This window comes from Neolamprologus multifasciatus, chromosome 15, assembly GCF_963576455.1.
Source record: "Neolamprologus multifasciatus chromosome 15, fNeoMul1.2, whole genome shotgun sequence".
NCBI classification, from domain to species: Eukaryota; Metazoa; Chordata; class Actinopteri; order Cichliformes; family Cichlidae; genus Neolamprologus; species Neolamprologus multifasciatus.
In genome coordinates, this window is record NC_140453.1 from 39,326,170 (window position 1) to 39,339,647 (window position 13,478).

General features: G+C 38.7%; 1 protein-coding gene across 1 annotated transcript in view; it reads left to right on the top strand.

The window, feature by feature from the left end:
• Positions 1 to 8,447, top strand: part of cdk19 (cyclin dependent kinase 19) — a 66,437-nt gene extending 57,990 nt beyond the window's left edge. Inside the window, exon 13 of the mRNA XM_085134214.1 lies at positions 1 to 8,447. Coding sequence (XP_084990340.1) covers positions 1 to 126 — 126 coding nt within the window. The 3' untranslated portion in view covers positions 127 to 8,447.
• The last annotated feature ends 5,031 nt before the right edge of the window (positions 8,448 to 13,478 follow it).

Consider the following 13,478-nt stretch of genomic DNA (forward strand, 5'->3'; position numbering starts at 1 on the left):
CACTCTGGCTCCCGCCTTGGTTACCAAAGCAATGTCCAAGGTTCCACTCAACCCCAGAGCACCATGGGATACTCATCATCAACCCAGCAGAGCTCCCAGTACTCCCACCAGACCCACCGTTACTGAGGAACCTTGTCACTCCCTAACCAGCAGAGGAGTCAAGCTCCTCCTTGTCTTCAGCCAACCCTCAACAACCTCAGCTCCACGGCTCCCGTGTCCCGGTTGGACCCTTGTCCCTGCATTACATCATTCCAACTCCAGCCATCCTTCTTTTCAAACTGCCCTCACCTTTGACCTTTTGCCCGACAGCCTTCAGCGGCACTGTAACATGAAGGCTGATGAACATAGGAACCAAACGAAATCCAATGAGAAAACAAATTCTGCCTCATCGGCGCGTTCAAACACTTTTAAATCGACTGGGGAAAAAAAGGTGTAAGATAGATGTCAAGGCGTCTCACACACAGACTCAGAACCGTGGCACTTACAAACACAACGTTCCTCACCAGGAAGAATCGCAGCTGTGTTCAAGTATATTATATAGCACCTTTTTCTATTTGAGTTTTTTTCTCCTGCTCGTTTGCTAGACTTTTCAAGTTTAACTTGATAGTTGATGTCATTATAAATATTGTTACATCCAGAAGCGATCAGATGTGAGGCAACTTAAAAGGAAAAGCCCTTTACTGTCATCTCTAGTGTATTATTATTACGGATAATCAAATGACAATAAGCTAAAGTTTGAGCTAAACCCAACCTTTTAAGAAAAAAGTTTCTACAAAGAAAAAAAACTCAGCTTTTAAGCTGATGTCATTGCAGGGAAATATAAAAAAAATTAACTTAAATCTTGATATTATAGGGTTTCTATATTTAGAAGTGTTTATCTAGATTTGGATTTGGACTGTAAGAAAAGCAGTTGTCTTTTTACAGCTTCTGTATAATGTGATCACGCCATCACTTTTAGAAGTAAGAACCATTTAACAGCTGAGCTTTGTTTCCTGTGATGGCAGCGTCTTCGGGAGGTTTTGACACCTCTTGTTGGTGGCCGGCAGCTCCGGAGTGTGTTCTTGTTCGCTGGTTTTCACTTTGCTGTGACACCTGTGTTATTTTGGACCCTTGAAACATTTAAGGTTTCTGAAGATGCGCATAATCGTACAGGGCAGCTAAACAGTACGCTTCCCCCCCCCCCCCCCCCCGACATATGCTTCTTGAGACTGTTACTGCCTGATGTCAGATTGTTTTTTTCAAGGTTTTATTGTTATCTCTGTTGTCCCGTGGGCGTGTATGAGCGTGTGCACGTGTGTGTGTGTGTGTGTGTGTGTGTACAGTATGTTTTTTATGCATGTTGTTTATCCTTTTACTTACTAGAACTGCACTGACCACTGAACCGATCTGCAAAGAGCTGGAACAAATGTGAGGCTCGCCCTCTTCCACTTCACCCTTGCGGTGCGACACTGAGTAGGCAGGTAGAGACTGGGGTACATTCAAAGACAATGGGTGCTTTCTTTAGTACATGCATGGAGGTATGAGCAACTTATTTACATTTTTATATCCAGTGTATACAACCCGTTGTATGTCTGAGTTCATTTTGAATTAATGAATCAACTTGAAATGAATAAAGTGAAATGAAGGACATTTAATAAGTGCTACAATTGAAGAAGCTGTGAGGGAAACACTGTGGTTTCTCGCTGAGACTTAAATGACCAGGTTGATATGCCCACTCCCACCCTCTGTGTTCTGACTAGTAGTTCTCTAGTCAGAACAGTGTTGAATATAGTATATATGTCAATTAAATAAGTTATGTAGAGTATAACACTCCCAGGGTTGCCGTACTCCTGTTCCCTGTGCAGGAATTGCCTTTTTTAAATATCGTTATGAACAAGGGACAGCAAAACTGTTGGGTCAAATATGAATGTCAATCTCAATGGAGCCTGTGTCTGTACTGAGACACCCTCCAGTCATTTGGCACCCCTTCACCCAAGTTCTGACTGGTGTTTTTGACAACGCTGTTCATCCTAGTCAAATCAATGTATGTTGCTCTGTGCAACCTGAGTCTATCATGTGGGTATCAAGCCAAGTTGTGAGACAGGAATGCCTTTCAGTGCTAGAAATTCAGCAAAATTGTTCTTCCGAAATGTAGAAAGTGAAAAAGTCACAATAAATGTCACAATAAATGTATTACATTGTTAGTAGCACAACCTGCCAACTACTATTATTATCACTATATTACTATTATAATCAATATAATTCCCAACATTGCCTGTATCTTTAGTGTAGAGCCATTCCTGGTAGCTAATTAGCTTAGTCTAGCATAAATCCTGGAAACACTAAAGGAGCTAGCATGGGGCTATTAGAGGATAACAGCTTTTCTTAAGCTCATGGGTTTTGTTTTTTAAAGCTAATGATGTTATATGTGGACATTTTAATACGTTTACTATTTATTTTTTTAAACGACTTCTCAGAACAACTTATCTGTATGACACTTTAAACTTCAGTGTTTTGTGTAGGTCAAACTAGTGATGTATAACATGCTAACTTATGAGCTAAAATGTGCTTGTAGCCTGTAATAAATAAATGAATAAATAAATACAATAATACTAATAATAAAAATAAAATAAAAAAAGATCCAGGCTAGTTGTTTTCCCCTATTTCCAGTCTTTATGCTAAGCTAAAACTGATGGGCTGCTAGTAACAAATTTAAAATTTTGCTGCAGACATGAGTGTGATATCAGTATTTTTATCTAACTCTTGGTAATGAGCAAAACATAATGGCTGCATTACCACAAAAATGTTTTTCTTCCTTAAGCACAAAGTCTTCTTTTTCAAGTAGTACTTCATTACATTTCAGAAGATCATATTGATCATATCTTATTTTTTTTAAACACAAACCAATTTGTCTTCAGTATTTTTGAAAATCTGATTTTTTATATGGGGATTTTCCTGTTCAGAATTTCTTTCAGGTGTTTACAGAAAAGTTATTAGGGATCTGTTCACATACAAAATTGTCTTTGAGGCTGTTTTTCACTGTTAGAAGTGGCAATGCGCAGCATGGACTAGTTAAAATTATTATGCAGATTATTATCTGCACCACAATATATTGTTAAAAAAAATAAAATAAAATAAAACAATGCTACCTACACAGTATGTAACACTATGAACTAGTTCATATAGTATGTTTACCTTTGATATTTACAGTAAACTTTGCTAAAAGCATTTCTAGTATTAATTTTATGGGTTATAATACTAACAATACAACAGTAAGAGCAAGTCTTCTCTTTTCATATCCTCTATCCTCTACCCTATTCACAACTTGCTCCATCATGAATGACCACCCTGCATGCTGTGTTAAAGAATGCACCCAGTTATTTGACTAACTGCATTTGCCCCCATACAGAGGAAAAGGGACATTGTGTTTATTGCGTGTGTGACCTGCAGTTTGATTAGGAAACACTGACACCTTGTGGCTGGAAAGAGAACTGGACCTCTGTCCTTATCAAAGCTGTAATAATGCAAATAGATAATGGTGTTAGGGATTTTTTTTATTAATCAGAACATGCAAGATATGTGTGTATAATGAAAATAATTGTATTTCTGTGTCCAGTTATGGTTCACTGATGCTTAAAAGTACCCACCCACGTTACATTAGTAACATCATTAGAATTTTACCACTGAATAGAACTTTTTTAAGGCTTTATGTTTCATGCATTGATACTAACCGCAGATAGGTGGGTTGATGTTATGGATTTGGAGTCACTTCCATTGAAATAGTCTTAGTTTTGCTTATTTTGTTCTGCTAAATTATGCTTATTTAAAGCTGGATGGATCTTGTAACAGGATTCATGTCAAATTTTGACCTAAAATATGTTTGAAATCATGTTTTAAAAAAATATTGTTGATTCTTAAACAAGAGAAAGTCCTTTCTAGTGTTTGGTTAGTGTTAGGTTTGTCACAGTTTTAGTCAGAATTGTCCACAATGTGAAAAAAGTTTGAAAATTTACTGCTGGATTTTTCATTTAAAACAGGACATACATAATCTGAGTGTGTGGTCGTTTCTGTAAATGGTCACCATCTACATTTTTAGTGCATACATTGTCTGATGAGATGAGATATGGATATGGATACTATTTAAAATCAAACCTTTTTTTTATAAATTCAAAAATATAATGTCAGTTAATGTCCCACAGGTCTTAGAGTTTTAGAGGTTTTATGGACTGTTGCCCATTTGGCACAATATCTTTAGTTTCTGAAGAATGTGAGCATGCTAAATAGACCAAAATCCATAAAACAGCTGGATTAACCTAACCCCTAACCAGAAAGACCCAGGTTAATTTTTTTCAATTAAAAAATATAGTAATTAGATTCAGATAACTTTGTTTATTATAGTATTTAGTTTTATTTTATTTATTTAGTTTATTCTAAACTGCATTTATTAAAATTATGTAAATGTGTGGAAAAACTGCAAATTTAGTTTGTGGGGTTTTTTTCCCACAGCCATTTTTAAAAACAAGCTGCTCAGAGCATGTGTGTCCTGTTTCTAAAGCCCATAGAAAAATCTCCCAGTTATGCCTTTTTTTTCTTCATGTTAAGCGATTCTGAACTGTTCAGTGTTTGCGTGACACAAAGGCAGGATCCTTTATGTTTTAAACTCATTTAAAGCTGCAGTAATTGATTATTTTGGTCTCTTGGGGCAGGAGGACATAAAGCAACATGTAACACCTCCCTATGAATCTTTCAAGAAATTTGCAAGGTGATTAGATGAGCAAAATGTCTTTCACCTTCCAAACCATGTCTGTGGAGAGTGTCATAGCTGAAAAACCATAACAAGCAGCAGTCTGAGGAGCTTGGAAAGCTAGCAGTCAGTTAGCATGTCAATGGTTACACCTTCCTGTTGCCAGGCTAGTAAGAAAAATGTGCACATAAAAGGCACACTGGCATTAGTGTTGCTGAGTTGCTTTTGCTGCATGTTAAAAAATGGACATGTTGCCATTCCTTGGTAACTAACATGGAGAAAAACATGCAAGCAGCCTTTAATTTCTTTATGTACTGGCGCTAGTGGGACGCATGGTCATTGAAGCTTTTGCTTATCTAAAAATCTTGATTATTGCAGCTTTAAAGAGAAACTTAAAGGAATGCACCTGTACCTAAAATGTCCAGATGAAGTAGCTTTTTGCACTCTGTGTCTTTAGTTCATCTTTATTTCTACTGTTTTCTGACAGAATGGCAGACAGATCCACTGGTTGGGGGTTGGGGGGGGGGGGGGGCAGTGGCACACAGTAGGGATCTAAACCAGCAGTTATTCAAAGGTTTTGGCCTCCCTTTACTGTGCGTATTTGAAGTTGAAGTGAGTAGCAGTGAGGATATGTTGAGACTCTTTGTTGTACATTTCTCTCTCCACACAAACGAGGTGTCACAAGTATTACTAATGAGCACGAGGCTCCAGCAAAAGACAAACTCCTATGCAAAGAAATCCCAGACTAAAGCTTTTACCTGTTTCTAGGTTTTGCAGTTGACAGGTTTTATTATATTTTATTGGGTGATGTATATTCCTTTCTTGTGAGATACTGAGTACAGTAGACCAAGACAGCTCTCATTTATGTCCTTTTTCCCCCCACAGCATTTTAAAATGTACTCTAAAAGAATTATTGTAAAGAAATGCATATATATATGAATAGTATACAATCATATTTATTTTTTCCATACATGTATTAATAATACCCATGTTTGAACTTTCCTCTGCCTTAACTATAGTAGCTATAGAAAGGGACCTCTGTCAGACAGACCCGCCTTCGCATAGTTCTCCTGCTCCTGGTTGTTTCCTCTTCATAAATAAGCTCACGTGGAATGAACGTCTAGTTACTGAATGTGTTCACACCACCTCACTGTACAGTAGAATGAAGGTGACGCCGACGCCTGTGATCGCTCACTGGCTTCTGTTCCACAGTGTTGCTGTCCTTACTTACAGGAATGATAACTAACGGTCCACGTTTTAGTTTGAGTGGATGGTGCCTTTTTTTTTCTTTTTAAAATTTCATCAGCTAAACTTGTCATGGGGTTTTAATTTTGTATTTTCACACTTCCTCTGTCAGTCTTTTATTTTTCTTGTTACTATGTAGCATATTGTTAGCAGCTAAGTATCTATTTGATTTGACTGCAAAGAATCCTGATGCAGTATTGGCTGTTGTTTTCTCTGCTCATAGACATCGTCCTCACACATTACTGAAGCGCAGTTATGTTTTGAAATGCTGTACATAAAAAACATTTTAAGGACTTCTCATTGAGATATAGTAATTGTCTTCTAATGCACTGTCGTTGCTAAAATATCTAGTGGTAAATAAAAAATATGGTATTTAATGTTTTTTAATGTCTCGCTTTAGACACTAAACTTCTGGCAGTGCTATGAAAGTTAGAAGGTAGGTGTGTGTGTGTGTGTGTGTGTGTGTGTGTGTGTGTGTGTGTGTGTGTGTGTGTGTGTGGAAGGACACTTACTTGTACAACGCTTTTATAAAATCTAGTGCACCTCTAGGCTGCCTGTCCTCTCACATCGCCTCTTTTTTGATAGTATTGCATGTGCCTGTCTTTATCCAATGGAGAACATAAGCACTTACTGTCGCTCTCGCAACACTTTGTACAGGCGGACAGACGCTCCATCTGCAGAGTTGAAAGAAGTGATGCCATTTGCGTTTAAAAAAAAAAAAAAAAAATTAGCGTAAAAATCACAAAATGTTTCCACTGACCCTCTGTCCCATTGTGGGAGGGGGGTGGGGAGGGGGGAATTAGAGAGGAAGCAGAAAAGTAACTGTTATTTAAAAACCTTTTTTGTTATTACCATCTGCAAATTTTGACTAAAGCTTTCAATAAAAATCACTTTTTTTTTTTAAGATGCTTTTCTTTGCCCAGGCCGCCATTGTAAATAAGAATGTGCTTATAATTACTTGCCTAGTTAAATTAAGGTGACACTGACTTGCTGCGCCACCTTGTGGTACAAATTGGTATTGCAAGGAAGTACAGAACGGTCGTAGTTTAACTTCATTTGTTATCTCTTTAACACATTGCATAGATGTTTTCATGGCAGCTGTTTCTTCACATCCTGTTGAAAGCTTTAGTTCATTTTTGAAGGTTTATAGTGTTTTTGAAAACTGGTATTTACAAAAAGTACCCCCCCCCCTCCCCCCAGCCACATCAGAGTAATGCTTTGCAGGTTGGGGTGTCTGTCCATTTTTGACATTCTATCTGTATTACGTGAGTGCGTGTGAGCGTGAGTTTGAAATATACATATGGCCTAAATGGTATTGTCTTTTCATAGTGTTTATAGATAAAGCAGCAATAGGTCGGCGAAAAAGCGAAAATCCGAAAAGTAAAAATTTATTTAGCTGCTTTTAGCAAACTTGTCCAAATTTCACTGTACAAATGACTGTTAAATGAGAAGAAGTCATGTATATTTATTTTATATCCTCTATTATAATAAAAGCCTCTTTTGTCTGAATCTGTTTCGTTGTGCAGTTGTTGGGAGAGTTGCTGCTTGACAGGGCAGCAACGTTGCAGCTGTTAGTATTCACCACTTGGCGGCACCCGAGGGTGTCTGTTTAATGTGCTGAATCATTTTCAGACTATTCCTAATGTCAGTACTCAATATTCATAAACCTAAGTGACTTAGTCATTACAAGACCTAGAGTTTTTCCAGTTCACAAAGTTGTGCATCCATCATGGATTTGATTATTTAATCATTTTTTTTATTCCAACATCCCATATATTGAATAACAGCATGACTCAATGGTTTGGACGTTCCTCTCATTAAAGGGAAATGATAAGAGATAAGAGACCGTAACGGTCTTATTTTATGCTATAATCTGCTTAGGATGTTGATGCTTTGAATGTGTGCCTGTCCCAGCTGACCTTCAGCACGCTACAACTGGCAAGGTCCATCACATGGACTACTATACCTGTCTGTGGACTGTGGGAGGAAAGTGCAGTACACACATTCACTGGAAAAATGTTCAACGGGGGGGTTCAAGCCAGGAATTTTCTTAAAAACCACTGCACCACAGGTAGGAAACTATCACAGGAAATAATGTGGAAAATTAAATACAGCTGAGATAACAGTCCATCATCACTTCAGGACACAAATAGGCATGGTTATTTCAAACTCCCTTTTTTTGTTCTTGGACTCTACTAGACTCGCTTTGCATCATTCAAAGTTCATAATAATCCACCTTTGTCTGGTTGGACTTGGTTTGTGAAGCGAGTGGTGGATCTGTGAAACCATGTGCCTGTTGGCTTGTAATTGACATGTTGTGAGCCAGGGAGTGTATAAAGAATGATCCTCATTCTTGAGTTGTAGAATAACCAAAACTGACAAAAGACTACAGTGGTGTGTAAAAGCTTTTGCCCTCTTCCTAATTTCTCTTTTTTTCATATTTGTTGCACATTTCAGATGATCCAATAAATTATAATATTATGTAAAGATAAAGATAAACTCAAGTAAAGACAAAATGCTGTTTTAATGATGATTATTGATTTACTACCTGGCTGGGTGTGAAAAAGTAATTACTCCCTAAACCTAAAAACTGGTTGCGCCAGCTTTGGCAACAAAAACTGCTATCGAGTGTTTGTGATAACTGGCAATGAGTCTTTCGCATCACTGTGGTGGAATTTTGGCCCACTCTTCTTTGCAGAACTGCTCGAGAGTTATTGAGCATGAGTGGCTTGTTTAAAGTCATGCTAAAGCATCTCAGTCAGATTTAAATCTGGACTTTGACTAGGCCACTCCAACACCTTTCTTTCAGGATTTTCTGGTAGAGAGCAGGAAATCCTGGGATGAATCTGTGTTGTACCTACACTTAACAGACAACTGAGCAAAGAACAGATTTTAAATCTCAGCCTGTCACAAAAACACATAAATTTGTTTCTATTTCTTCAGTTGAAACTATAAAAATGCCAACGATAACAAGTATAAAACTGTATTTTTCCACCAACAAGATGATTCCCAGAGATATTAGCGTTAAACTTGGCATATCTTGGTATTGATCCTAAACTTACTGCCAATGCAGTAAAAGCATACCCTGATAGAAAAACCCATACAACAGCCCTTTGTCAGTCCTGGATTGGGTTCCCCAAAATCTGGACCTCAACATCACTGAAGCAGTGGGTTGACTGTGGATCAGGAGGCAGGGCAGGTCATCTACAAACTTGAAGGTTGGTGCAGTTGGTGGTTGATTTCATCGCTGGCTTTTCCAGTCTGCTGAACCCCAAGTTGCTCCTATATAAGGACCTTACATTTACCAGTGTGGTAAATGGAAATTAAAGAGTAGCCTGCCTAAGAGTTGGAGCTGTGTTGAAGAATAAAGATGTTTGCATCGAATATTGACTTTTATGCTTATTAGAACTGTATGCTCTGTTTTTGGTTTCTGTATTTCCATGTATGTTTGCACATGTTGCTCAAGACTTTTGGACAATACCGTACCTGCAAAACATCCTGCCAAAGAGCAAATAGTGTGCAAATGTCAGCGGTGATGGGTGCTAGCATAAAGTGATAAAGTATATTTTAGTCTGATTTATGGAGAAGTAAAGACTGGATGGACTGCAGAAAGTCAGCCTGTCCTAATTACTGTCCCTGCTGGTGTTATAGGGTTACACACACTGGAGCGAATGTCTTTGGATGATCTAAACACTTGTACCAACCAACAAGACATTCCAAAGGATGCGTCAAGTAAGCACTACATTCAGTTCTCCTTACAGGCTGCTGGTGTAAAACCACTGCAGACAAGCTGAGACTTGGCATCAGCTGCACGAGTTCTGGCAGAGGCGCTGGATTGACAGATCAGCCTGCGGTGTTACTGCTACCACTTGAGGGAAATTTATGACTTGGCTCAGAGAGAACTCAGCAGAACGTGTTAACACAGATGGCCCCATTTCCTACTTCAGGTGCTGCAGTAGCAACTAAAGAGCAAACTCATCCCACACGTGTAGCTTCCAGTTTAAACCCTACCACGGGCAGGGTTCAAACTGACCCTGGACCTCAGCATAAATTCTCAGAATTTGCAACTGCTATTTAAGGGATTGCACTCAGTTTAGGAAGAAATGCTTTGGTCTAATTAGAACTATCAGGAGCTTTGGTTTGGTAGTGATACTGTTCAATAGCACCGACAACAACTTGTATGTACATGCAACTGACAGAGTATGACAAAACTTGCTGTGACAGACATTGCATGCTGTAAATATAACTGATGTACAGCGTGGCATCAAATAAGCGTTTAACAGAACACGCCTAAGCCAAAAGGAAAGTCCGGTGAGGTGGTGAAACCTGGCCAATACACCATGTGTGCTAGAAGAGGTTCTTCAAGGTTCTTCTATTAGCCCCCTAATTTCTGGCATGTTTTTAGACAGGTGATCGCTTATATAAATAGATGTACCCAGTTTGTAATAATGAAAGTATATCTATAAGTAATCTCCTCTGTCACACCAACCCTCTGCATGTCCTCCTTCACATCCTTTGTCCAATATATCCAGCATCTCTCCTGTGCACATGTACAAACCATCTCATCCTGCTTCTCTAACGTTGTCTCTAAACCACTCAGTCTGAGCTGTCTGCTGATGTACTCATTTCTAGTCTTGTCCATCCTACTTACTTCCGATGAAAATCTTCAACTCTACCACCCCCAGCTCCTTCTTCTGCCTTTGTTAGCGCTATTGTTTCCAAGCTATACATCATGCCAGGTCTCAGTACTATCTCGTAAACCTAGCTACATTCTCCCAACAAAAGCTTTGAGTCTCTTATCACTTTCACACTGCATCTTTTTCGTGAAGTATGTATTCACCACAGCCATTTCCATTCTTCTTTCCACATCTCCTTAACACCATACCTACCCAACCCCTCCTCATCACCCCTTTGATTTCAAATTCATGTTCTAAAACTCTCTTTGTCAGGCCAGTGGTACTAGAAGTGCACTGGCCTCCCCGTGGCTAAGTTTAGACCAGTGTTTTAACTGTTAATATATAACATTTAGATCAGCTTTTATATTTTCAGTTGGTTATATATATTATATTAACCACAAGTTTGCAGAGTCACTTTTTTATTTTAGATTTGTCTTTTTATTATTATTATTTGTTTTCGACCCAACATTGTAATGGAGTTTTGTGTTTTTGCTCTTTCACAGAACCACATATTCTGTTTAACTAATAAATATTTTATACTTTTATACTCATACTTTGCCTGTTGTTTACATTCTCATCTTTTTTTTCTTACTATTTTTAGTCTTTAGTTGTAGTTACAGTTACTGCTTATATTTGATTTGACTACTTCCACTCCTGTCTTTTCCCCATGTGACCCCTTATTTACTTGTTATTGTTATTTCATAATAATAATAATAATAATGTATACTTTATTCCTGTGTTACTTTGCTAGTTAGTTGTCTTCTGTGTCTTGGATGCTGTTTTCCAGGTTGATAGTGCGTACTGTGTCTAATCCTCATTAGTGGGAGGGTGGGAGAGAGTTCCTTTTATTGCTGAGTGCTACAGTGTTTTTTAACCTCACGCCAATGCTTCTAGACTAGGGGTGTTAAACACAAGGCCCCGGGCTCAGAGGTATCGATGTACCTCTGAATGTGGCAGTATGTAACAGCTGTCGCTTGTTAGTGAAAGCCACATTGCCACCTTTAGGTATTAATAAAGGTTAAACAGGTGAGTTTGCCATGTACGATTGTAATAAAGGGGCACACTATCCTTAGAGGCCAAAACCTGTAAAATTGGGTTTTTAACATGGGAATCTACTCGAGAGCAAGCCATTCGTAACAGCATTTCAAGGAACTGCAGTCACTTTGTCACTACCATGGTGACTTCATTTTTGACCTCTAGAGCAGGGGTGGGCAAACTATGGCCCGCGGGCCACCTCCAGCCCTTTGATCTTTTTATTCGGGCCCGCTGAAGTTTGATGTGTCTCATCCATGTCTCAAGCCATGAAGTTGCGGGGCAGGGCACGGAGTATGAAGTTACTGTAATTAAGTATGCATTTGCGCTGTTAAAATTGAAAACTGTACCACCAATAGCCCGGGCTACTCTCTGTTGTCACTCTGCTACTACTCTGAACCTATCTGCAACAATAAGTGGGCGAAAGAAAAGAAAAGTCAACAGTGAGTGCAGAGTGTTTAACAAGGAATGGACAACTAATTACTTTTTCACAGAAGTTTGGTTAAAGGCTGTATGTCTGTATTTGCCAAGAAACCATTGCAGTCTTAAAGGAATACTACATGAGCCGTCACTTTTCCACCAAGCATGCTAACAACCAGTTGACGCAAGAACAGACGACAACCACTCAGAGATTAGCAGCTAGTTTGCAGGCTTAGCAAAACACCTTTATCCAACAAACTACCATCCAAGAATCAAGCACGAAGGCAAGCTATTTACTGAGCCAAAAGGTTTGCCCACCCCTTCTCTAGAGGCTGGTCAAATTCTGTGTTTAAAGTAGGAGGTTGGAAATCAAGAGTTCCAAGCTGAAATTTTCAACTGGAACTTGGACATTTACTTAGAAAAAGTCAAAAATCCAAGACGGCACCAGTGCACATAAACACTAATGAAACTGCAAAACTTATACTGTACCAGAGTACTGTATTTGTGACTCACTAAAGAAGCCACACACAGACCATGCTCTATCTGTGAACAAGCATTCCTTTGTATCACTACTGATGGTTGAATGCCTCTGCCTTGCTAAGGCAGAAAACAAAGCCTGTTTAACTTGCTTTCCAACTACTACTACTGAACAAGGTGAACTCGGGAGGGATATTGTTTCCAGCTCTGATGCCCGACGTTTGAGGTAAAAGGAATACAGCATAAAACAAGCAGATTTAACTCCTATTTCTCTAAGCCCACCTCTCTAAATGCCCAATTCTAAATGGCTTCCCTTTGCTTGGCTTCCACATACAAAGAAATCCCCAGAATTTCCCATTCTCTTTGGGGGGATGACAACTTCTCATATTTACACATTGATTTACAGATATATTATCAATTAATTGACAGGTTTTCATACAGACTGGTGGCAATTTTTCACTCAAAATATGACAATTTTACAATATTTCTATGCAGCCCTAGTTTCTGCTGAACAAGACACTTTTAACGCACAGGTCCCTTTAGTATGAATTCCAGTGAACAGGATGAACCTGTTGTCTAAATATGCTGGCGATATCAGACAGGCACCACCATGAAAACAAAATGTTTTACATATCATACAACTTCAAGTATGAGTAGCTGTTTTTATTTCATTTCAAATTTGTTGGTTGGTTTTAGTCAACCCGGGATTATAACATGCATAAATTTAAATATAGTACTGAACTGGATTCACACCTGATTTGTTTGTATTTTTAAGGCAACAGAGCTTGCTTTGGGTTAGAAGTGAGCATTGGCAATTCTGACTTTATGCTGACTGGCTCACTGCCTGGCTTGGGATGTTAGACTGATGTCTTGGTGTACTCCTCCTCCTCCTCTCTCCTTAGTGG